Source organism: Condylura cristata, unplaced genomic scaffold (genome assembly GCF_000260355.1).
Source record: "Condylura cristata isolate star-nosed mole 26May11 unplaced genomic scaffold, ConCri1.0 scaffold00025, whole genome shotgun sequence".
In the NCBI taxonomy this organism is placed as follows: Eukaryota; Metazoa; Chordata; class Mammalia; order Eulipotyphla; family Talpidae; genus Condylura; species Condylura cristata.
In genome coordinates, this window is record NW_004567126.1 from 23,377,647 (window position 1) to 23,403,260 (window position 25,614).

General features: G+C 46.8%; 1 protein-coding gene across 3 annotated transcripts in view; it reads left to right on the top strand.

The window, feature by feature from the left end:
- Positions 1–25,614, top strand: part of DRD2 (dopamine receptor D2) — a 103,281-nt gene that overhangs the window by 1,737 nt on the left and 75,930 nt on the right. For 2 of the 3 annotated variants that reach the window (XM_004689254.2, XM_004689253.2), the window contains exon 2: positions 1,887–1,975. In XM_004689254.2, coding sequence (XP_004689311.2) covers positions 1,887–1,975 — 89 coding nt within the window. The remainder of the gene's footprint in view (positions 1–1,886; positions 1,976–25,614) is intronic. The other variant, XM_012729932.1, reaches the window with a different exon arrangement.

Consider the following 25,614-nt stretch of genomic DNA (forward strand, 5'->3'; position numbering starts at 1 on the left):
AAAACTAGCCTGCGATCTTTTCTATGAATAAAGTTGTATCCGAGCACAGCCATGCTCATTTCATTACACCTGCTGCTTTGGTGTTAGAACAGCAGAGTTAAATAGTTGCGGATGTGGGGGTCAGTCACAAGCCCAAAATAGTAACTACCCCCTCAGTCCTTCACAGAAGTTTGCTTGTTTCTGGTCTAGTTTAACTCTGAGATTGTTACACTTCCAATACTTGACTCTTCTGTGAAACACCCACATAATGTTCACTGCTCTATGTAATAAAAAAGCTGAGTGATTTTCGAGAATTTCTTTGAAGCTTTGTACTAGGCCATGAATTGACTTTTGGGGGCTGTGAGGTTTAAAGTTTGGCTCATTTCTCCATTACTTTCAAGCCTCCTCCCCAAAGGGATGTAAGTCCTAATTGGTATGGTTGAAATTCGCAAGCCTATTTTTATTCCTACCAGCAACTTCAGTTCTAGGGCGAGACTGCTGAACACCGCACTCTCGCCCTGCAATCAAGAGATATCTCTAGCTGGTATTGCCCCAGCTTCAATGTCACAAAACATCAGCTGAGAGTTGGAGGTGGAGAAGGAGGGCGGCAGGTTCCTTCTTTCTTTAAGGAGTCTCTTCCCTTTTTAAGCTTCCTGCCTACACAGTTCCACAAAGGACTGTTTCAGAAGTGAGGTGCTGTGGTATAATTAAAAGAACATAGGGTTTGGCTTCAGAGATTTCGGTTCACGTTCTATATCTGCCACTTACCAGCTACATGCTTTTGGACTAGTAACATAATCTTTATCCACCTCAATTTCCTTCTCTGTGAAGAAGAGGCACATATAGGAGAGTGAGTAACAGTGGTCATTTAATGAATGGGATTTGAAGGCCCATTCACACCAGGCATTATTCTCGGCCCTGGGGACGCAGCAGTAAACAGGATAGACAGTGTTCCCCCTTTCACTGATGTTATGACCTACTAGGGGAAGTTAGACAAATAAGCAGATATTTAATAGTGAAAGCAATGAAGACAAATAATAGGCTCATCATGGAAGCCCCTTTAAGGAGATGACATTTAAGTAAGGCTTCAAGGAAGTGAGGGAGAGAGACATAGTGTTACAGGGTAGCCCAGAGTGGACTGGGCCGCCTGTCTGTGGGGCCCTTACCTGCACGCTCACAATTCGGTTATACCACAGGTAACACAAAAGGGTCAATAACGGGTTTATTTACAAAAGGGGAAACAAATAGGAAACAACCCAGGGAAAGAGAGCGGGATACAAAGTAAATGGAATACCTTACGGCTAGGCTGACTGAACACACCAAATCACGCAGTCCGGAGAGCTGTTTCCCGAGCCAGAGATGCTTCCTGAGATGCAATCGCGCCCTATTTATCCCCCAAATGTCCCAGAATTCCTGCTAGCTCCGCCCTGGGGTCCTGCAGTTCTCTCCCTGGTACTGCTGGGAATTGTAGTTTCCAATCACTGGAGTAGGGTGTAGGGTCCAGAAAGCTGGAGTAGAGGGTGGAGTCCCAAAGACTCTGCAGAGTTCCTTTAGGACATCCTTCCCCTTAACAATAGTACTATCTGGGGAACACTATTCTGAGTCAAAGAGGTGACACAGACACAGGCCCTGAAGCGAGAGCTTGCCTCGTACTCAGGGGAGAGCGTGGAGGCCAGGCTATCTGGGTGAGGGGACGGAAGGGCATCAGACCTGAGGTTGGAGGAGCAGCCAGGGCTGGGGTCCTGCTGGGCCTTGCCGGGTCTGGGAGGGAACTTAGGGTTTTATTCTAGAGGTGGAGGAAAGCAGGGATATGACATGATCTGCCTTGTGATTTATAATATTGTGATTACTGTGTGGAGAGTAGATGATGAACCATTTTAAAACACACACTGTAATGTCTCTTTCAGAGTAGACCCAGCATAAATGCCGTCTGCCCCCTACTGTACCAGAGCCTGCTTGGAGGGAATTACCTGCAGCAGATGCAAGACAGTGAGGGGTGAGTCGTGAAAATGGCCTAGTTGCTTTATGGTGGGGGAGGGGGAGACAAAGTGGTTGTGGGCATTGGGAGAGGCGCCTCCTCTCTTGGGCAGAGAGGTCAGGATAAGGAAGCAGGGGAGGGAACACCCTGGCCAGTGGCCAGTACTCTATAGCCAAGGAAACAGTCCAGCTGTCCTCTTTCACCAGCTTTTAGGGATGCTTAGAAGCAACCGGGTTGGGCTGGACAATTTGCCCTGTTTGAAATTGGGTTGTAGAAATGGGAGATGGTTACAAGTGCTTTAGAAAGACCAAGCATCATTAGGCTTCCCAGCTCTGCTCGCTGGCAAGCTTTCCCCCCAGGCGCTTGGCCTGGCCACTTGGAACTGCAGCATGGGGAGGCACTTTGGGTGGGAGGGAAGTCCCCTGGGAAGGCTGAATGGTAGAGCACGCTAGGGCTCTACTGCGAGAGAGCAAAGCGGGCATTAAAGTGCCACGTGAGCTTGAGAAATCAGGAGCCAGAGTGGGCACCAGCTCCACTCTGTTACTCCAGTCCCCACGGGGGAGCGGGGCTGCTGTGGGGTGCCACTTTCCTCTTTGGCCACAAACTGACTGGAAGGACCCAGCCTCTTGCCGAGTCAGCCCTGTCAGCTGGTGAAGGAGGGCCCCTGCACTCCCACCTGAGGGGTTTATCTGCTCACCTCTCCCCTTCTCTCTGGAGCACTTACTCAGCAGCTGCTGTCAGTGCCAGAGCCTGCCAGTGGGCAGTTCGCTGCGTCTCTGCCCATACAGTCCCTGCTGGGGTGCCCGGGAGAGAATTCTAGTAGACCGACCATCCTGCTTTCTCAGATCGCGGGGTCTCCCTGGGTCTAAGACTTTTGTACTACATTTGGCAGAGTCCTGGGACAAACTAGGGCAAGTAGATGACTCGAGAGTTACCCGGGAGGCGTCTAGACTAGGGTTTGTTGCGAGAGGGCACTGTGCTTTGTTTTTATAGTCGCCGTGTGGAGATATGATTACATGCTGTGTGACTGACCCACCTAAAGTGTCTGGTTAAGTGGTTTTTGGATATTTATGGAGTTGTGTAACATTATCACAATCACTTTTAATATTTTTATCACCTCAAAAGAAATTGCATCTCCATTAGCGGTCGCTCCACAGCCTTTCCCCAGCACACACACCCTGACCCCAGGCCTGGGCCACTGGTAATACACTTTCTATTCCTATAGATTTTCTTATTTTGGGCATTTCATCTAGACTGAGCTGTGCAATATGTGGCCTTTTGTGTTTGGTCTTTTCCCTTAGCATGTTGTCCAGGTTCATTTGTGATGTAATATGTTTCAATATTTTATTCCACTGAATAATATTCAATGATATTCTATGGATAGACCACACCTGTTTATTTATCAGCAGTTGGACATCTGGGTTGTTCCTACTTTTTGGTTATCCGGAATGATGCTGCTATGAACATTTATGTGCAGTGTTTGCATGGACAGGCATTTTCCTTTTTATGAGTAAATATCCAGGCGTGGGATTGCTGAGTCATGGTAAGTCTAGCGTAATTATTTGAGGAACTGATAGACTGCTTTCCGAAAGAACAATTTAAATTCTCATAGCAACAATTTTGATTTTCTGTACACTCTTGCCAATGCTTGCTTATTAACTACCTTTTATCACAGTTAGTGGCTGTGAACTGGTATTTCATTTTGGTTTTGACTCAGACTTTCCCATTGGTGAATAATCGGAAACTACTTTATTCTTGCCTTTATCTGAGCGCTGGGCATAGTGTGGCAAACTCTATATTTAAGACATCACAGCTGAGTTCTAAATATTAGAATATTGAATAAATCACCCCAGACTCCCAGCCCTACAGGGAACTTGTGTATATGGTCAGAGTCGCTGGGTCTCCAGTGAGTTTAAGATAAAGTGCCAAACGTGTGCATACAGTCATGCGCGGTGTAAAGGGCATATGGTCTCAGAGCTGCGTCTTGGTGATTTTGTCTTTGTGCCAGGGTCAGTAGCATGGACTTGCACAAACCCAGATGGGCTAGCCTGTTGCCCACCTAGACTATGTGGTATAGACTACTGGGAACCCAGTCATTCCTGTGGTCTGTGAGGAATGCAGACATGGTGAAAGGACACATGATTGTAGCAAGGGGCACGCAGAGAGGCAGGGCCTTCCTCACTGCCATGAGACACAGTTTTTTCATATAGTGACCCAGTGCTTTGCTGCCAAACACATGTAGGTTCACATTCCCTTCCTGCAGGGAGTCTGAAAGGTGGCCACAGAGAGCAGGTGCCAGGCTCACCTCCTCTGTATAGTCACAGCTGAGCTGCAGCAGAGCTAGTCAGTACACCATGCCAGACAAGCAGATAGAGGACTACGGCTTACATCAGGAGCAAAAGTCTGGCAGAAAGGAAAGAGGAAACTTCTCTAACTATTCACAGCAATGCTAGAGCAGTGCCACTCATGAGAGGGAGGGACAGCTGCTCTGGAGAGCCCCCACAGTCACTGACTCGGCCATGCACCCCCCCGGGGGTTGGCGTTATGCTGGGTAAGTAAAAGGTGCACAGAGTTGGCATTCGGGACACGGGGTGCACTGCCGGGGAGCAACAGACACAGTGAGGGGTTCAGAGTTAAGAGCTTGAGCCCGAGTTTCCGAATCTCAGCTGGAGCCTGAACTTCTGGGGGGAGCAGTCCGACGTCCCGTGACTCCTCATGCAGGAGGTTGTTGTTGGCAGCCTGAGGTTGTGATACAGCTTTTACCCCCACCCCACATCAAAATGACACAGAAACTAACCATGATTTCTCATCTCGACCTTAACAGTAGGAGTGAGCACCCGGGGAAAGCTCTGTTGTGGAAAAGCAAACAGGACAATTGCTGACCTGTGGCCCTGTCTCACCTACCATCCTCACTCGGCACTTTAGGCACAGCCTAGAGATTGCGGCTGGCTAGACACTGCAGGAGACATTTAGCCTGGGGAACTGGTCTAAGGGCAGGTTCCCTACCACAAAACTCTGGACTGAGTGTGAGGGAACCGAGTGGTAAAACAACTCAGACTGACAACGGCGAGGACTATGCGTTTATACTGTGGAGGATTTGGCAAAGTAAAAATATTTATAAAAACTAGCAGACATTAATAAGCAAAGAAATATTTCTGAGATCAGGAGGGGAGCAAAGGAGAAAGGATCAAAGAAAATATAAGTAGGGACGATGGAGAAAAGTACATAAAAGTAAAAAGGCAAGCAAAACCAAGCAAACCCCACTTCCGAAGCGCCTGTCTTCATGCTGCTGATAAAAGCAGCAGAAGAAAGAATTTTGAGGCTAGAGAGAAAGAGCCCGCCGCTAACATGGCGTGTGTGATATACTCAGTTTAGGTTTTTATCCGGATGCCCCTTGGGGGTGTAGAGGCAGGGGCGCCATGTGGTAGGTTTGCACTTTAGAACGAGCCCTCTGGCAGCAGCAACATGGAAACAGAGCCAGCAGGGCAGGTGGGAGGGCGCAGCGGGAATTCAGGTAACGTGCTGGGGTGGACAGTGGAGAGTCGTGGGTGGTGGGGTGCAGACACTGCTGGAAAGTGGCTCTTAACTGAGGGCATGGACCTCTTGGCGAATGTCATGAAGACCCAAAGACCTTTTCCCCAGGAACGTAGTGCACGAAGTTACATAGCTCCTGGGGTCGCAGGATCTCTGTGTGGGCCGCCACTGCCCTCAGCTCAGCTTTCCCATCTTGCTGGTCGCTACCAGCACATGACTTTCCTCTCTCGGCTTTCCTTTTCTTCCAGTCAAATAAGGAGGCCACACCAGATGACCCCTACTTCCTTTCCTGTCTGAGGGTTTTTGCTGCCTGGCAGTACTTGGAAATATTCCAGACGGGAGTAAGGTCTGGAAACCTGCAGCCTAGGAGAGGGGAAAGCAGGGCAGTGAGTCCGTGTGTGACGTGAGCCTGACACTGTTGGGAAACGGACTGCTAGGAATTGCTCTGTTTGCCTTGTGGTTTATTTATTTATTTATTTTTGTTTGTTTGTTTTTAAGTTTTATTTATTTGTGCATACAGAACTGGGGTACAGGCCAGAGGTTCAGGGGCGGTGAGAGGCTTCACCAGAGACAGAGTGGGGAGCAGAACAGGCAGATTGACAAAGTACACTGCTGAGGGGAGCAGCGGGCGGGTCAGGAGAGGTCTGCACACCATATGGTCACCTCCAGGGCAGGCGGGAATTGAACTCATGCAGAAGCGGCTTTAGATTCTCAGTGCTGTGCTTTAACCCGCTGCGCCACCAGGGAGGGCCCTGCCTTGTGGCTTTATTGAATGTCCACGTAGGGAAAAAAATGCACAAAATACATTTCCTACTTTATAAATAATGCATCAGACAGAGGTGACTTGGGGAATTATTGTCTGCTTCTGGCTTTATGTTTGTTTATAACTTTCTAACAGTTACAAACTCAGGTCCAAGCCATTGACTAAAAAACTGGATTTTGTAATGCTCTAAGAGTAATTATTCTCAACTTGCTTCTTGACTGTCCCTGTGGCTCATTGCTGCTTATAGTGGGGCTGGGGCTGGGGCTGGGCCTGGGGCAAAGGCCAGTGGTACCCTGAGAACAGATCCGCTGAGGCCAGCTCTTGTCTGAGACTAGCCAGGGTGACGTAAAGTGCTTCAGGCAAAGCAACTTGCTTTTCAGAGGTTTCACTGATTGAAAAATACAGGGGCTGACCAGAACCTTAGAATTCCTTAAGCATCAACATTATATAATATAAAGGGGCTTTGTCTCCAGGTCATCTTTCTTACTTAAAGACGATGTTTCTTTAGTGTTTCATCAGCCTGTGGAAGACCACCTGGATAAGAAGTATCAGGGAATTTATTAAAAATACAGATTCCAGTTTTCTAGGACCAGATATTCTCTTTTATGAGGTCTGGGATGGGACATGGGAAAATGTATCATTAAAAAACAAAAACAAAAAAACTCAACATCTACTTTTTCCAAAACTATGCTTTAAAGCAAATTGTTTTGTCCCTCTCAATTTACCAAGGCAATTCTAATAAATATTCAAGATTAGAAAGCATGTTCTAGGTAAACATTATTGTATTTCAATTCAATTTAATAAACCTTTATGAAGTATCTAGGATATATATAATGTGTTTGTTCCAATAAGATGAAAAAGACAATTTCTGCCTTAGTTTATAGCCCAACAGTGGGGGATAGGTAAAACTAATAATCTAGTCTGAGAGATGCCATAATAAACATATTATCAGACATGGAGGAGAGAATGATTAAAGGGACCTGGAAGTAACAGAACAGGACTATTGAATGAACAGCAGCGGTGGGGTTGGTGAATGAATGAATCCAGATTCAGAAACGGAGCAAAGTCTGGTCAAAGAACTTTATGTGTTTCAAAGCCTGGTTCTGGGTAATAGATGATTTCCCATTAAAACAATAAGCTTAACACTAAAGTCATTCTAATTAAAAGCAGGGATGGCATAAGAGTTGCTAATGTGATTTAATACCATTCTGGAAAGTCTTGCTGATTTATTATGCATGAATTAGGATTAGGTAATACAAATGAGGAAAAAGAAATAAAACTGTTATTGTAGATTGATCTGTTTGTGTCTAGAAAACTCAAAAGAATAAGTTAAAAGGCTATGAAAAGTAATATGACAACTTAGTAGCTGAAAAAACAGTGCAACAATGTAAAGTAACAGCAAATCAGTGGCCACTGAGGAATGGGGAGGAAGAATTAGGAGGAGAGAATATAAAAGGGTGTGAGGAATTTGGGGATGATAGTTCTGTTCATTATCTTAAATATGGCCATGATCTCATGGGTGTATATGTGTGCTAAACTTATGAAATGCTTGACTAAAGTATGTGCCGTTTATTTGATCATCAGTATATCTCAGTAAATCTATAAAAAAAATTGCTATAAGTAAGTAATAACTAATTAAAATTACATGGGGGAAATTTAACCCTGGGATTGCCAGGGTGAGCCATGTCCTAGAGAGAACAAACTACTTGCTTTAGCACATCTTTCTTCTTCTTTTTTAAAGATTTATTTATTTATGCATAGAGAACTGGGGTATAGCCTAGAGGTGCAGGGGCAGTGAGAGGATTCACTCGAGACAGAGTGGGGAGCAGAACAGGCAGACTGACAAAATACACTGCTGAGGGGAGCAGTGGGCAAGATAGGAGAGGTCTGCTGTTCAATGTGGGCCATCTGGGGCCAGGCATCAAACTGGCAGCTAAGTGGTTGTTGCACTTTAACCTGCTGTGCCACCAGGGAGAGCCATCTTTAACACATCTTTCAAATGCAAACCAACCAAGCCAGAGCCCATACTCTCTTTTATGGGGTTCTCACTTTACTCACCACTCTTACCACCATCCCCCTACCCTTGTACACCAGGATCAGGTACCAGAAAACAAGGAGCAATGGCTGTGTCAGAGCCCTTGAAATTACTCAAACTAGCCAAGTGGCTTACCTTGCTTTGCCCGTCTTCCCATGGAAATCACATTAAAAATTCCTGTCCTTAGTTCCCTGCCACACACCACCTCCTGAGTGACCCCAGGGCTTCGCTATGTAGCCCTCTCTGGCACAAAACTCTTTTATTGAGGTCTCTGAATGTAACAAAGTAGATACAGTTGTTTCCCAATTGGTTGGACCAAACAATTCCTAAATAATAGCCACACATTTATTAAAAGTCTGTGGTAGACAGAATTCTAATGCTGCCCCTGGGTGAATACAATCACCTCTAGCCTAACTACTGTTGTGAAGGGACTTTGCAGATGTAAGTCAAGTCCCAAGTCAGTTAACGTAAGACCCAGGATGATTTGAGTGGCCTGACCCAACCACGGAGCCCTTTAAAAGCGGAGCGTTCACACTGGCTGGTGGCAGGAGAAGGAGTCATGGGTGCTCCTGCAGGCTTGCAGCAAGAAGCAGCCTCCACTCTGCTGTCCACTCAGTGTCCTGTCCCTGCCATGAACCAGGGTGCCTCAAAATCCTTAAAAACACCAAACTGTTGTTCACTGCTGTTATCTTCCACAGCCACTTCTTCCTCTTGAATTATGTCCTCAGTGGTGGAAATCAGGCTAGTCTACTGGTGGCCAACTTCCAAATCCTCATTAGAAGAAAATAAAACCGACGGGTTCTTTGGGAAGCCAGATTCTGGGCCACAGAGAGAGAGCACATTCATTAGCTTTTCTCTGGTTCTTCGCTGAGATAGCTGTGGCCTTTTCCAACTAACTGGGACCACGGCGTTAGAATTAGAACCAGAGGAAGTTGAAGAAGTACTTCTAGTGACAGCAATGACTTTGGGTTTCCCATTTCTTCCAGCTGTGTTATGCTGATCGCCATATTTATTTCCAATAATCGGGGTCTCAGATATATCAAAATATCCGGCCTTGGGTCACTACAGTTTCAGACTCTCAACCCAAGTAGAGGATCCACCTGGAAAGTCTGTGCCACACAGAGTCCTGATCTACAGAACAGTGAGAAAATAATTGTTTTACGGGTGTAATTTGTTATAGCAGCGAAAGCCCGGTAGTACTACTGCATGGAGTGGTAGCCCAGGGAGCGGCCCTTGAGCCAGATTGGGTCCATGAGTCAGCCCTGCCACTTAGTAGCTGCAAGATCTTGCACAAGCTACTTACTGCCCAGTTCCCTCCTCTGGAACATGGGGTCAAGAACGGTACCTATGGTATTGGTTCATTGTGAGGATTATATGTGTTAATGCACAGATGGCTAGGAAAGACCTGGTGGATAGTTAACTGTAAGAGATAAGAATTTGCTGTTTGAGGAACTCAATACATAGTATTTTTGCTAGAGCAGCCTGAAGGGACTGAAATGGTCATGACACAAATTAGGTTTACAGTACAATCTCTACCATAATAAAAACGTATTACAAGAGTCTGAGAAGGAGATGCTAAAATGTTAACCCCTTGACTCCTAGATGTTTGCATCATGGATAACATTTAAATCTGTCCTTTGTTGTGGGTTTCCGGAATTTCCCTCATGTTCTACAGTTTGGTCAATTTGTTCCAGTCAGAATCTGAAGTGTCCAAAGTTGCCCTGGGGAGTGCCAGAATGAATAGTTGTTGATTGCTGAGTTATTAAATTAATCATACATGCGTTACTTTTAAATCAGGAAATCTTCAATTCAGCTGCAGGAGCAGAACTCTAGATAAGCTCTGTTTTCTAGCACCCAGGAAGGGGAGGCAGGAGGGGGTTTCCGGAACAGGAGGGTGCCAGCTGCCCTGTCTGCTCCAGAAGGAAGAGTTGGTGTGCTGAGGCTTCCAGAGGTTCTGTGAGATTTGGCTAGATGGCCCAATTCTAAGGCCATGAGCTCTAAGGAAGAGAGACTTGACCCAAGAGGCCCCTGTGAGGCCCATGGGCCCCTGACACTGGTAGCTCCTCTCACTTTGAGTTTTCTTGAGTCTTTTGATGCCATGTGAGGCATCCTGAGGCTTCATAGTGCTTTGAAGATAGGCTGAGCCAACTGTATTCTCCCCTTACCCTTGAGTAAAGTGTGTGGGGGAAATGGGGCCTTTCTGTTCTCCCAGATGCATAATAATGGATTCCTAGAAATCCTTTTGGTCCCTAGAAAGTATTTGGCTTCAACAGCCTGAGCCTCCACTGCTCTGCTGTCCAGGAACAACTGTGCTGTGCAGTGTATCCGTCTGTTGACACCACCGGCTTTCAGAATGCCAAACCTCAGTCGTGCTGTGTGTTTCAGCCCCTGTAGTAAACAATAAATGAGCAAAAAAGAGAGGGTGGGTGGGAGCATGGGAGAGATGTCCTCCTGGATAGCCCTTCCGTGGCTCAGTGGTAGGAAAGCCCCAGCCGCATGTGGATCGGCCCAGGGACAGAGTAGACAGGGCTTTCCTCTGTCTGAGGCTGTCTTCTGCACCTCAGGTCTCTGGGCTGAGACCTGAGACTCTAGAGCCCGGCTCCTGGCAGGCTGGACTTCTGTGTGTTTGTAGATCTCATTGCAACTCTCCATTCCCATCCTGCTGCCAGACAAGTGGAAATGAAGCCCCATAAGAAAGAAAATTCTTAGCACCATAAAGTTAACCATCCTCCCCATCAGGTGTCCAGAGGCCCTGTGCCCAGCCAGGGATTTAGGGGTGAACTCAGAGAAATCCGGGCAGTGACAGGGCTTCTGAGTCCCTGGGAATCCAAGGTATTTAAGGGGGAAAGGGGTTCTCTCTGGTGACTTTGGTCACCGCCACCGTATAGGGGTGATCGCTGCGTCCCAGCGGCACCACTTTCCTACAAAAAGGGGCTGAAATCTGGACGCTGTTCTGCTCTGAACAGCTGACATCTCCCTTGTTCATTCTGAGGTGTCAGTCACCCTGACTGCGGATTCCCCCTGTCTGTGGCGTGTCCCCAGCGGGGCTTCTGTGTGAGCGTTCCTTTGGGTGAGGTTGGACTCCATTACCTACCCCATCGAAGCCAGGGCCTGTCCCAGATTGGCCTCCACAAAGGAAGGCTGTCCATATCCCATGTGGAGTTTAGTATGGGGGCTGCTAATTCAGTACTCCTCAGAGTTTCACTTCCCTCATCTGGAGCATGGAGACACAACTGCCTCCTAAGATTATGTGAGGTGCAAACAGATAATAACTATACAGGGTCTGGCAAAAAGGGGGAAAAGGTTGGTATGGTTACTGTTATGAAATAGTAGTTGGGATTTCATTCTGGATGCTGTGGATGTGAGTGTGTGTGTGTGTGTGTGTACATGTGTGTCTGTGTGTTTGGGCATCACTGGTCGTTAGACTTGATCACCCCTCTGATGAGACACATGATGCAGAGGGAAATGGGGATGGGCTGGTGGTAAACAGAGAAGATGAGAGGTTACCACAGCTGTCTAGGGATTTAACTAACATTTACTGAGTGCCTATCCCAGGCCAGGCACTTACGTGCATTGTTTCAGAAATCTTGCAACACTGCTAAGATGGGGGGTGTTTTTCTCCCCACATTACCTCCAAGGAGACTGAAATTTCAAAACACTATATAATTTGCCCCAAATCACACAGCTGCCAGCTTCACCCGGGGTTTGAATTCAGCTCTCTGTCCAGATTTCATTATCCAGGCTGGTAAGGGCTGGTTCCCTGGCAGTGATACTGAAAGTAGAAGAAAGGCCTGAGAAGTACTGCAGAGGCAAGCCTGTGAGTTTGTTCAGGGGCTAGGTGTAGGGCACGTGTGAGAGGGAAAATCTTTGGATGCCAGTGAGAATGGAGAAAGAAAAGGTGTTACAGACACCCTTGCTTTTTTGACCTCCAGTTCAGCTAGTGCAGTATAACTGGGTTCTGACTGCACACCACCCCTCTGGTTTCATTCATAACTAACCAGCAACCCAGCCATGCTCCACACCCCACTGATTGCTAGGAAATATGTTGTCTGGGACAGGCTGAGCCATGTTAGAGGCCTCTGCCCAGCAAGCCGGACAGATGCGGTCACCCCGAGGTGGGATCCTGACCCCCAAGGCCCTGCTCTTTCCGGTATTTATCTAGCAAACACATCAGAAAGGAAACAAGGTGTGTCAGGCCAGATGGGCTCTTGGTTGGCTCAGGCTGGGCACAGCTTGACTTTCTAAGGGTTGGAAGCCTCCTGTTATAAGCAGGAGCTTTGCCTGGTGCAGACCTCAGACGCACCTTCTAGCCCTCCTGCAGGGAAAACTAAGGCATTTGATAGTTTCTAACCCTTTTCCTGTAGCATCCAATGCATTCCCGGTGCACACTTGCTAGGGAGCTGCCTGTCCTTTGGCGCTCCCTCCACTCTGTGGGGCTCTCCGAGGATTCCTAACAGCACTGTGCGCTCAGCATGGCATCTGCAAGGCAGGAAATGTAATCCTTCCTGGTCAGGAGGTTTGACCTCAATTGTAACCATTTTACCTGGATTCATACATTCTTATTGATGTTCATTCTGGATTCTCTGATTGAGGACCATTGTCCTTGACAGGAAGATGGGCGCAATAAAGGCACCTACTTGCTGTCATCAGTCCTGGGGCAGGAGGGACCTGACAACCAATATTTTTTGAGAGCCTTTATTGGGTTATTGTGTTGTGGCTAATGCCTCATGCTGTGTGAGCTTCAGGACAAGCCTGTAGCATAAGAATTATGCTTTGACCTTTTAAATGAGGATCGGAGGGTCAGAGAGGCTGGTAAAATTGCCCGAGGTCATTTAGCACAGCTGGTGCCCGAGGTGATGTCCCCACTCCTTCCTGACTTTGTACTCTTGAGAGCTGTGTCGCTCCTTTGTATTCAGCCTGTGCAGCCCTGGCTGCAATTGTGCGCTCAGTGTCGTTTGCAATTGTATTGTCAGAATCTCATTTCTGAGAGTCATCTCTCCAGAGGTGTCTTCCTTGCCAGTGTGAGGCCATGGATCAGCCTACCTTGCTTCTGAAGGTTTTGCTGTCTGCCTTCCTAGATACCTAGATACACGTCAGCTGACGGCCAGCATTTTTCTCTGTGAATCCCATGAGCCGTGAGATGAACCAGCTACTATTTCTCAGGAATTACTCCCTCCTCACCCCCACTCACCCCACTCCTTCTCCAAGCGGCTCACCCTTGTTGCAACACAATTAGGTTCTAAATAGGTGTCCCAACCCTTCCCCAGCCTCTGCTTTCTGAGAGATTAAATTGCTGAGTTGAACCACGCGAGTGTACCGGATGTTCACTGCTTTTACCTGCAATGAAAAATAGTTGTGAATAAAATTGATTAGATAGGCCAGGCTTGTTTGGAATGATATTGCTGTGAGTTTTTTCAACAGGAATATTGATTTGTCTCTATGACAGCTTCTAGGGACTTGCTTGGACCTCTCTGCATGCTAATTCAGTGTCAGTGTTGCGGCTCTAAGAACTCCGCGGGACGGAATGGACAGCTTTATGTAAAACAGCATTAAGCTGCTTTGTGCAAGATGCACAGCCCAGAGGAATATTAGTTCAGGGAGACAAAGAGACTTGGAGTTCAGTGCATTCTCCGCTCTGCATTAGTTCTGAGGCTCAAGTAGATTCTTAAAATGTTAGCTTTCTTTAAGCTGATGTCATGTAGTGCTTTTATCACTCTCATAAGGGCGTGTGAAGACTAAGTGAGATTATGTGTATACAGCTCTGGCACTTAATTTTAGGACATTACTACTGTGCATACCTATACTGCGCTTTGGTTTGGCTTGTATCTGTGTATGTGAATCTGAATGTGAGAATCTGAGTATGTTTCCACAATTCTCCAGGCTGGCGGTGACTGTTTAACACAGTCATTCATAGGCGCTGCAGTGTGTGCTAAGGACAGGGAGACATTCAAAGTGAGGAGCCTGGAATTCTTCTACAAGAAGGGTCAACAGAGCTAAGGAGCATTTGCTTTAGGGAGAAAATTTGGTCTCTGAATGCGGAGGGTGCAGATCAGGGGGGAGGCTCGGGAGAAGCCTGAGGCTCCCTGTGTGTTTTCTTCAAAGACAGGGCACGCATCAGTGAGGGAGGGAGCCTTCCCTTCAGGGCCAAGGAGGAGCTCTGACACCGGAGCTGGCTGTGGATTGGGGGGGGCGCTTTTCCTGGGGGTGCTCACTGGGAGCTGGGCAGTCCTCCCCCATCAGCTGTCCCTGACCAGGCCAAAGTAGGGCTCTCCGAGGCGAGGGGCGTTCCTATGCTCTGAGTGGGGGTGGGCAGCAGCATCCGTGTGTATTTCCTCAACTGAACCTCCGACTTTGATTTCTAGGCAGCACAACATTTGTTTTTAGAAAAAAAAAAATCCCCAGCCAGCTCAGAGGTGACGAGGGTGACAGGGCTACAATTATCACCTGCTCTTCAGTACCTAGTGTATTGTGGGAAAGGTGCTGACAGCTCTGAACTCTTTGTGTGGGGAGCTGAAGCCCCCAACCTCTGCTCAGAACATTTGACACAGACAGACAGCTGTGGGACCCGTGGGGCCGGGGGTGGAGGGGGCTGTCACCTCCTCCCCTTCTGCTGTGCAGTGGAATGGGCTGAGAGGCCCTCCACGTGTTTCCATTCTTGGACAAAGTTTTATAATAGCCTGCTGCCTTCACTTAAGACTTCCTTTGGGGTCCCTGCTAGACCTTACAAAAAAAAGAAAAAGAAAGCTGTAGGAATTCAAGTGAGATGAACTGACCTTTTCTCGGGGGCAGGATGGAGAAGTGACCTCCAGAGGGCGCCAGAGCGATTCGATGTTGTTAGCTGCAGTCCAGTGGAAGGCTGGAAAGAGGTTTTTTAAGTTGCAAGACTCAGGTTAGAAAATTTTGATTCTGCTTCCCATTGGACATGTGACCTTGGGTGACTCATACAACTATTTAGAGCTTCCTCATCTGTAGAATGGAGGTGGCAGTACTTACCTTGAAGGGTTGTTATGAGACTAAGTAGGAGAAGGTAGCCAAAGGCAGCCTTCCAAATATAAAGTAAAAAAGTTCTGGAGTATAATGTACAGCGTGGGGACTAGTTTCTAACGCCACACTGCATGTTTAAGAAAATACTCAGTGACACAACACAGGTCAAGGAAAGGGGCGCAAGCTTATGAGGTGCATTGTCCCCCTCTGAATTTATGCCACCCCATATGTGTTCAACCATTTTTCATATGCAGATTGGTGCACTTATAATCAATAAAACATGAATTCAGGGCGAAGCACCCCAGGGTTGCTGCTGGTAGACTTTGTGTTTTCTTCCATTAACAGACTAAGTTCGGCTGCTCTTGTGGGGGTGTCTGTGGGTGGGTTTGCCAGGAGGTGAGTCCTCAGAGGTGGCCAGGAAGGTGGGAAATCAGGCAGATAATGACTGGAGAGTGCTCTTCTCCCCCTCCTCCTGAGCCCAGAGGAGGAGGGCCTTTGTGTCTTGGCTAAGGCTCTGATTTCTCTCCTGCGCAGCTGCAGGTCACAGAGAACACGCTGCACGCCCACTGACAGACCTGGCTACGTGTCAGGCGTGCTCCGGGCGTGGACTGACTTCCTCCTTACCCTCTCTCCAAGGCAGGGTGGGAACCTCTATCTGTGGAGGAGCAACATGAGGATGGAAGAAGCTTGAGGCTAGCTTATACCCCACATCTAGTAGGAAGGCTGTAGCCAGATAGACAAGGAAGAACTAGCCTGGGTGAGGCATAGAGGTGGGACAGCCTCACCGGATCACAGTTTGGAGCCCTGTCTGCACGGCACTGGGATGAGTTTTCATTCATGTGCGCATTCATCCACTCCACAGCCACTCCCTGAGGGCCTACCACGTGCCATGCTGTGTTCCGGGCTAGGTAGTTACAGTCTCTACTCTCAAGGAACTCTTTCTCCCAGGGAAGAAAGATTCACTGAAGATGCTTTCACTGTAATAGCCACAGGCTTGAAAAAGGTGTCTAGCTGAGACTTGGAGGAGAGGATATAATCAGTGGAAATACACTCTTCCTTTATTAATTGTGGACTTTTCCAGGCTTGCAGGGCTACTGGCTTTTCTGTGTTGGTGATTCATTGCCTTTTGCTGACATCTTGGGTTATGCACAGCGCTGGGCACTCAGGGAGCTGGAGTGTGGCTCCACTCTGCTGAGAAGGGGCCAGGGTCTGCGGAGAGCAGGGATGCTCACCAGACTTGGTGGTTTTGAGCATCAAAATCCCTGGGAGGCTGGAGCTGCTTGCTCAGGAGGAAACCCCAGAGGAAAGCAGCAGAGAGAGCCGGCCAACCCCCTTTCCTCCCCTGCCACAGAGCCTTCTTCACCAGGTGTTTCTCTTTCATGACTGTTTTTTGATGTGGGCACCCTCACTTGGGCTTGCTTTTTCTGGCAACCTTGGTCCCAGCAAATAACCTTGGCATATAGGGCAGCTGCCGTGCCAGCCAGGGTTGCCAGGGAGGCTGCATCATGCGCCAGGAGATGGAAACATGAGCGTTTCCATGGTGGCCTGTTGCAGTTGTCTGAAATCATAACAAATGGTGCTGACTGAGCAGTGACTTACGATTTCTCAAAGTTCCATGGGTTGACTGCACTCAGGGGTTCTTATCTGTTGCAAAGCTGGAGCAGAGATCACTCAGTCGAGTGGTCTCAGTGGGCTTGGAGCTTCTCTACAACCTACTGCCAGTGCGTGAGCACTGACCCAGCCCTGACGTCATGCTTGCTGGTACCTCTTTGGCCAAAACAAGTCCTATGGCCAAGACCAGGGTCACGGTGGGAAGGGATTCTGTGAGGGTCTAACTCCAGGAAATATGACAGGGGGCCACCAGGGTGACAGTCTACCACGTGGCCTGTTCGGGAAAGTCACAGAGGGCCTGAGGAAGCATGTCTGGGCGGGGAAGCGCGCCTGTGCGTGGCTTCCGCGAGGTTCACTCAGTCCCTTGTTCCGCTGGCACTAACATTGCTCACCCAGCCACTCTAACCAGCAGCAGGCACTGGGGCAGATGCTGGGCTCGCCAGGGTGACCAAGGCACCATCCCTGCTTGCAAGAAACTCACAGATCAGGGATTGAGTGTTGCCAAGACCATAGTTTGACTTTTCATTTGTTCAAATCTCGTTTTGTGTTTTTAGTGTTTTCTTTCTTTCAATCTTGCACATTATCATTGAATTCTGTTGCTTGGTATTTCATCTTTATTTGTATAATGTCTTTCTGCTATTGTAAATTGGGCTCTTTTTTTTTTTTTAAATTATTTCTTTTTTTTTTTTTAAGCTTTATTTATTTCTTCATACAGAACTGGGGTACAGGCCAGAGATGCGGAGGGTGAGAGGATTCACCAGAGACAGAGTGGGGAGCAGAACAGGCAGATCGATGAAGTACACTGCTGAGGGGAGCAGTGGGCGGGTCAGGAGAGGTCTGCCACGCCATGTGGTCACCTCCGGGGCAGGCGGGGATCGAACTCATGCGTAAGTGGCTTTAGTTTCTCAGTGCAGTGCTTTAACCCGCTGCGCCACCAGGGAGGGCCAAATTGGGCTCTTTTTTTCCTATTCTTGCTTCAAATTGACTATTACTTGCTTACCTGATGGATCTTAATTTTGCATCAACTTAATGTATTTTCTTATTGCTTGTGTCAAGGTTTTTTTTTTTTTTGCCTTTTCCTTTTCTACATTTATAACTGTTTTCTTCCCATGTCTAAATACTGGTTAATATTTCTAGGAAAGTGTGTTAAGTAATACGGGAGAGTTTGGGCATCTTTTCTGCATTCTTATTACTGGATGCAGAGTTACTGTTGAAACATTGTTGATGTTTATTCATTAAACTTTGGGGATCAGAGAAATATATTTCATCAGGTTGAGGGGATATTCTTAAATTCTTCACTAAGAAGCTTTGATAAAAGAATGCAATACAATATACAATACTTTTAGCTGCAGCTAAAAGTATATATTGTATTATTCCATTTATAGGAAATTCATGAACAGACAAAAAACTAATATACAGTAGCAAAAGCAAGGACAGTGGTTACTTTGGTTGGGGGAAATTATTGACAGGGAAGACCCTCGAGGAATCTTCTAGAGGGGAATTCTGTATCTGGATCTGGGTAGGGATTTATAAATGCATAAGCATATATATAAATGTAAGAAAATCACTGAATTATATGCTTAAGATTTGTGCTTTATGTATTAATTACAAAGAAAAGGCTAATTGTTAATTCTATGATGTGAGTAGATAATCGTGTCATTTTTCTCTTTATTAAAATGACTGTGTTAATGGATTTCCTAATGCTGAATCTTCTTCGCATTCCTGAAAAAGAATCTTACTTGATCTAGGCCTTTCTCTTTATTTAGGAGCTTTGCAATGATATTTATAAGGGTGCTAGGTTATAGTTGGGGTCATTCAGAAGAATTTGGACGAATTCTTTTTTATATGCTCTGAAAAAGTGAACGGTTTTTACAAATCACTATTTTTCTGCCTATTCTTTTAAAAGTGGGCCTAGAAAATTGTCTTGTAAAAATTTCCAGCGTGGTAGTTTTATGGAGAGAAATTTTGCCAATTTTTCCTGTTTGTTCTTTCATAATTGATCTGCATAGGCTTTTTGTCTTTTATGACCTATGCAATTATTCATTACTTTGAAATTTTCAAAAGTATTTACATAGAGTTGAGTAGGAAAGTGCTTTCATTTCCTTTATAGTAGCCGTGGCTTACCCCTCATCTACTACCTTATTTGCTAGAATTATATTTTCTCTACCTTTCATTAATTTGATTGCTTATTTATTCTGACATCTCCCTTTTTAAATTAATATGTTAATTTCTGGTCTTATTTATTAAATCCTTCTTTATGCTATCCTCATGGTCTTACATTTTTAAAATTTCTAGTATAGAGCCCTTAATTTATTTTCTCTACCCTTGATAATTATTAGTGTTTAATAAATCTCCCTCTTAATATTACCTTTAGCTGAATCCTACCAGACTTATCATGTCTTAATTATTGCATTCTAACTATTCTGCCATAATTATTTGCATTTCTTTTTTTTTTTTTTAGCCTAGTTGTTGTTCTGAAATGACTTAAAACTTATTTTCCAATGGTGAGGGGTTTTTAGTTTTGGTTTTATTGACCATTTCTAGTTTTGGGCAGTATGGCCAGAGAAAGAATTTTGTACTTTGAAATTTTGGTGCATTTCATATGAAGACATTTTCTCTGTTTAGTAGGTATACAGAGATTGAAGTGTGCTTATTGAGGTCATTTATTTTGGTCTTTTGTAAATTTAATTGTATCCACTTGATGTTTGGTCATAGAGTTGAAAAAGCCTTTTACTATGTATGCATAATCGCCTATTCTTTAATTTCCTTATATCTTGCTTTGCAAATACTACTGTGTTAAAAACAAGACAAGCCCAAAATGGAGTTATTTAGGTTAAGTATCTGTTCCCAAATTGAGACTTAATGACCAGATGGGCCTCTTTCAGGACATAAGGAACCTCTGGTCAGCACTAGTTAGGCAATTAGCCAGGGAGACGTCTGCCTGCCCACCCCCACCTCCTGGCCTCTTGCTAGTGAAACTCCTTGTCCCTCCTCTGGCATTACAAGTCAAACAGCACTTTTCTACCTGCTACGTTGGATGTTCGGTTGGGTTCTAATTCATGAATTACAGAAGAAGGCAGTAAAATGTTTCAAATTTATTAGGTTGCATCTTGTTTTTTTAACAATTTTTATATGGTTATCATAACTATTTTAATTCATGTGAATTGTAGTCTTCAGCATTATAAAGTTTTATTTTTGGTCTCAGTCAGTGCTGTTCGCTGGATTGCCCAATATTTAGATTGTGATCTGTTTTATTTTTTTTATTTGGTATGCCATTGTCTAGCCTTTGATTTTCAACCTTCTATACCCCTCTGTTTTGGATATAACTTTTATATAAAAGAAAGTTAATTTTACTTTGTGATATAATCTAAAGTCTTTTTAAAAAAAATAATTGAGTTTAAAAGCTCAGTAACATGTATTTATGTGTAAATCAACACACATTTTTATGCATTTATATGGCACATATATACACATCTTATGTATTTATGGTCATTTTTCTGCCATTGTTTTATGTTCTGGTTTCTGTTTTTTATTTAAGAAATTTGATGTGGGTCCCTGCCCCTTCTTTTGTGTGTGTGATCTGGAAGGTTTGCATTTTTCTGGCAGTTACCTTCATAACTGGAACTTTATATAATGTGCTTAATGCCCTATTTCTTTAGACAGTCTGTTAATTCTCTACATAGTACATTCAATCCTCTATTACTTTAGATAATAGGTAGTAATTTCTTTCATATCTTTGTTCAATGCGTTTGCTTCAGCGAGATAATTGCCTCATTACTTTCTTATTTTAAAATCATAGTGAAATATTTGGTCACATTTATTCAACTCCGTGAAAACATTTTCCTGTTGACTCTTCTTCTTCTCATTTGTTTTCCCTATTTCGTTCCTCCTTTGCTTTTGCTTCCCGGGTGTAGACTCTGCTGGTTCCTTTTCGAGTAATTGCTCTTGGAGGGGGGTTTTCCCTGAGCCAGGTATTCGCAGTTGCAGTTGGTATACTTGTTGGGGGTGGGGAGGGCTGGGGCGTCGGGGGGCAATGTGGACTGGACTCCAGGCCACCAGACTCTCTCCTGTTCTCAGAGTTTGGTGTTTGAGTAGCTTGGACTTGCTTTCTCTCCGGCCAGAAAGTTTTGGGGTGCTTCAGGGCTCCAGCCTCTCTCCCCACTGTCGCAAAGAGGGACTGCTGCTTGCAAATAGGGCTCGTCTCTGTGACCCCTTTCTGGCCTCACCTTTTCTGTCCATGGCATCGGATCCAGGGATGCTCCTACGTGGCGAGTCCCCACCTGCTTGGAGAGTCTCCCACCCCACCTGCTTAGACCCTGCACTTGAACTTGGGGGTTAGGCTTTCCATCTCAGTGAGGACTTCTCATCTTCCAGAAATGATTTTTGGTAGTTCTTTCTGCCTTTTCCAACCAGGTCTTCATGGTTGGGATGACTTCTGTGGTTCCAAGTTTCAGGTCTCCTACTTTTGCGAAGATGGGGTTTGTGTATCCTGCCTCTCGTTTGCCTCATTGCTCTGAGGTGACTTCTGAGAGGAGAAGGAAGAGACACCAGTTTCACGTTGCTTGGGGCATGCAGGAACTTGCCTCTTCCAGTTGATGTGGTCAACAAGACACCTGTGGGTCACAGTGAGGGGTGGCCCTGGCTGGGGCCACCCAACAGCTGGCTGAAGCCCTGTCAGGTGCCAGGAGGGTCTGCATCCCAGGGCTCTGGGGAGAGATCAGGTGAGGTTGAGAAGTGACTCTCCACTCCTGGGGCTCCCCGACAGCGGCAGGTGTTGAGGGAACAGCTACAATACTGCCTCCTAGGTTTCAAATCCCCTTTGCATGCACTTCCACAGGCTCAGTGTGCAGAGGGCCGGAGTGTGCCCCTTGTGTTAACGATGGGGATACCAAGGAATTCAGGGGAAGAGAATGTCTTGGCAAAGGTGCCTCCTGACTCCCGGTCACAAGCTCACTGCCTCCTCTTCAATGTCTCTGCCTCACAAACCAGCCTGGGAGTCTTTGGCCATAAGCACAGGCTCCTAGGAGAACGTGCAGCCTTGAAGCCTCTCCTGGCTCAGCCTCCTGGCCTTGCGCTGCCAGGCTGCCTGCAGACTTCTCTCACAGCAACATTTCCAGTGCCTGCTGATACAGTTCTCTACGCATCCCTCAGGGCAGTCCTCCCGGACAGTCCTCCCCAACAGTCCTCCCTGAGAGTCCTGTCTTTGTGCTGGTCTGCTGCAGTGGGCTGGCCTTGAGTTTCCTTGTCTCTTAGACAGCCTGTCACTTGGAAAACTGCGTTTATTCCTTTGCTGTGACTCTTCCCTGGGCTTAGAACTCTTTCCATTCATTAAAAAAATAATATTATTCCCTCACTTTACTTAGGTCTCCGCTCACACATCACCTGCTCAGAGACACTCTCTGAAGACCCCATATGAGCTAGCACCCCAGTGACCCGCTGGCCAATTACTGCCTTTCACAGAGAGTCAGTTTATGGATGTGTTCCTCTGTTAGTTGTTTCCTGTCCTCACTCAAAGACAAAGTCCATGAGAGCAAGGGTTTTTGCTTCCCATATATGGCTCTGTGTTCTCTGCAGCTAGAGAAGGAGGAGCGCCTAACAGGTGCTACCTGCCCATTACAGAAGCAGGGTGGTGGGAAGGAGGACCATCGTATTCACACATCCCACTGAATAGCATTTATATTCTAGTTGTCGATTTCCCTCTTTAAACAGTCCTGTCTCTGAGGGTGGACCACCCGGGGCTTTTGGGCTCTGTTTATTGTATTGAATCAAGCACAGCATCCCTGACCCAAAGTGAATCTCAGAGTGAAGACATCTCTCTGCAGAAACCTTGAGGAATAGGGCAATAGCTATTCTGGCACATTGTGTCATCTGCTCCTCTTGAGCAAGGGCACTCTATTTGCAAAAATGGACCTTTTGATGGAAACAATTTTAAAATAAACAGTACGGTCCATTTGATCCAGAATGTGTCTGGGAGGAGCAGTGAGGGCCTGCTTCTAAATGGGTGGAACCGGTGGGTCAGCTCTATCCTCTGTCCCCTGGCTGGATACTCCACACCCTCCCGGCACCCATAGGTATTTGCAAAATGTCTTGGGGAAGAGAAGCTCCCAGTAATCACCAGAGTGCTGGGTGCTCATTGACAGCACAGAACAGCTGCTGGAATGGACTCGTTGGGGTCGTGGCAGCCTCAATTTCTCCACTCCTCACAGGAGATTGTTTGATTCCCTTCTTGGCCCCTTCACTCAGGCTCAGCTTCCCAAAAAGAAATCATCACTTTGAAGTCATGTTCTGATGTGTTTCTATACAGAGATCCAGCTGGTGTTACCCAGCTGTGTTCCCCTCTAGGAGCCTGCTGTGCTCAAAACCCCGATAGTTCAGGCTCAGATAATTAATTGTGCTGTTTCCTTCAAATGGAAGACTATGGCTTCATGCTAAGCCATTTGCCAGAAAGACGGGGAAAAGCCTTCAGGACTCAGGAGCCGGGCCCTGCACAGGGTCCCGTGTCTAGATGAATGTCTCTGAGATTCATTTGGGATAAGAGCGGCTGTGTGGTTCCATCCCTGGCCGGACCACTTGCTGCAGCTGGTCACACGAGATGGGGCTAGACGTCCTCTGGCCTTGAAGCCCCTACCAGGGGGTTGGAGAGCCGGGTGATGCCAGGACTTAGAATGTGGTTGGCACACAGTTGGGGACAAATCTCCAGGTAATAAATGTTCCAAAGGAGTTATTGCATCGAAAAGCATAACTTAGACTGGGTCTAAAGGTACAGTTGAGAACCGAATTGCCTCATGATAACCTTCTTTGGGAAAATAGACAGATCTGGGAATTGTGCTAACAAGAGTTTCTCAGATTAAAAACATTGCCATAGGGATCTCTGTAGAAAAAGGGCTGAGAATTGCTGCAGTAGTCCGAACTTCTGCCAGCGATAGACTTCCTGTGGGCGCCTCTGAGGGTCCACTTGGTCTCTGCTAACAGACTGCCAGCGGATCGGCCTTCGCAACCACAGACAGCAGCTTGAGCAGGTCGGAAGCTGCTCTCGCTGTTGAACTGCCTGTGTTTCCCCCAATGGTCCTCGTTTCCCTCCTAGAGCAGCCCGGGTACAGACCCCGCCTCAGTCATCATCAGGCAACACCAGCTCCTGGTGCTGGTAGCAGGGTTGTGGGAACCGGCTCTCTGCACATCTGCCCAGACAGAAGTGCCTGGGAGACGGCACCTCCCCAGGGCGCCTCTCGCTGGTGAAGGATTCCCACAGGGGCGTAACTGTTCCTCTGTGGCTCCTGGCTGGGGTAATTCTGAGGCATGTATGTTGTACCATTTTCCAGAGTTTTCCTGCGGGACTCAGTTCCATTTACCTCTTAGGAAGCTGTTTGTTTTTTTTTAATTCATCCTTTATTGGCCACCAGCTTGTTTCCAAATCCCTCCCTGCATTTCTTGTAACTTTTAATAAACTCTTCACATTTAAACTCTTGCCTTACAGACTGTCCCTGGGGGCACCCAAACCAGTAAGCCTAACCACAAAAGTACAAAAAGTTTTTGGAGATGATTCCACTAAAATAGAGACATACCACATGCAGAGCTGCTGAGTTGTTCTTTCTCCCCAGTTAATCTGTATGTTCGATGCAATTGTTTGTTAGACTCCCCATAAGATATTTTGGAAATTAGACAAAATGTTTCCAGAAGTCATATGGAAGAATAGGGGTATAAATAGGTAAAGCAATCCTGAGGAAGAAGAACAAAGAAGGGGCCTGGCTTGGCCATCTACCTGGACAAGTTCAAGTTTTTGAAATTAAGCCGCCCAGGAAAGGGCGGGGAATCTGTGGGGAAAAGGGATGTATGGTCAGGAACACGGGTGAGGCCTAGATAGCGCCAGGGATGAGGAAGACAGGCAGAGGCCCTGGGGAGGCCAGGAGGCCAGACCTAGTACGTTTCTAGAGGCCAGAGCAGAGGAAATGGGCTTGAATTCCAGCAGGAGGGAGTGAAGTGCTCTTAAAAGAGAGTCTCCTTCCTGGTGGCGCAGAGGGTTAAAGCACTGCACTAAGAGGCTTAAGCCACTTCCGCATGAGTTCGATCCCCGCCTGCCCCGGAGGTGACCACATGGCGTGGCAGACCTCTCCTGGCCCACCCGCTGCTCTCCTCAGCAGTGTACTTTGTCTATCTGCCTGTTCTGCTCCCCGCTCTGTGTGTGGTGAATCCTCTCACCATCCCTGCACCTCTGGCCTGTCCCCAGTTCTTATGAATAAATAAATAAATCTTTAAAAAAAAAGAAAGAGGGTCTTCTAGGAAGCCTGGTGACTGAGGCATCTAGCCATTTTCCTCAGTGGATAATTGGGAGCTTGAGTTGGGACCTGGCAGGCCTGTCCGGCTCTGTGTTGGCATGATGTTTCCCAACACACATACACCATTTTATCTCGGGACGGGGGGCGTATGGCTGCCTGATCCAAGTGCCAGCCAGAGTGCTTTGACACACTTCCCCCTTAGGACTTCTGTGATCTCAGGGACACCCTGCATAGCAGGATAAAGGGGCCTTCCTAGACAGTGACACGTCATTAGCCGCAAGAGAGTGACAGGCAGGGGAGAAGCAAGGAGCAGATGCTTAATCCCCTGGCCGGCGCGCAGAGAACATGCACTTCTGACCAGCTCATCACAGCACTCCCTGGCCTCCTGGCCCCCAGACCCAGAGTCCACGCAAGCCCACAGACACAAGAAGACACCCAGGACACCGCGGCTCATGAG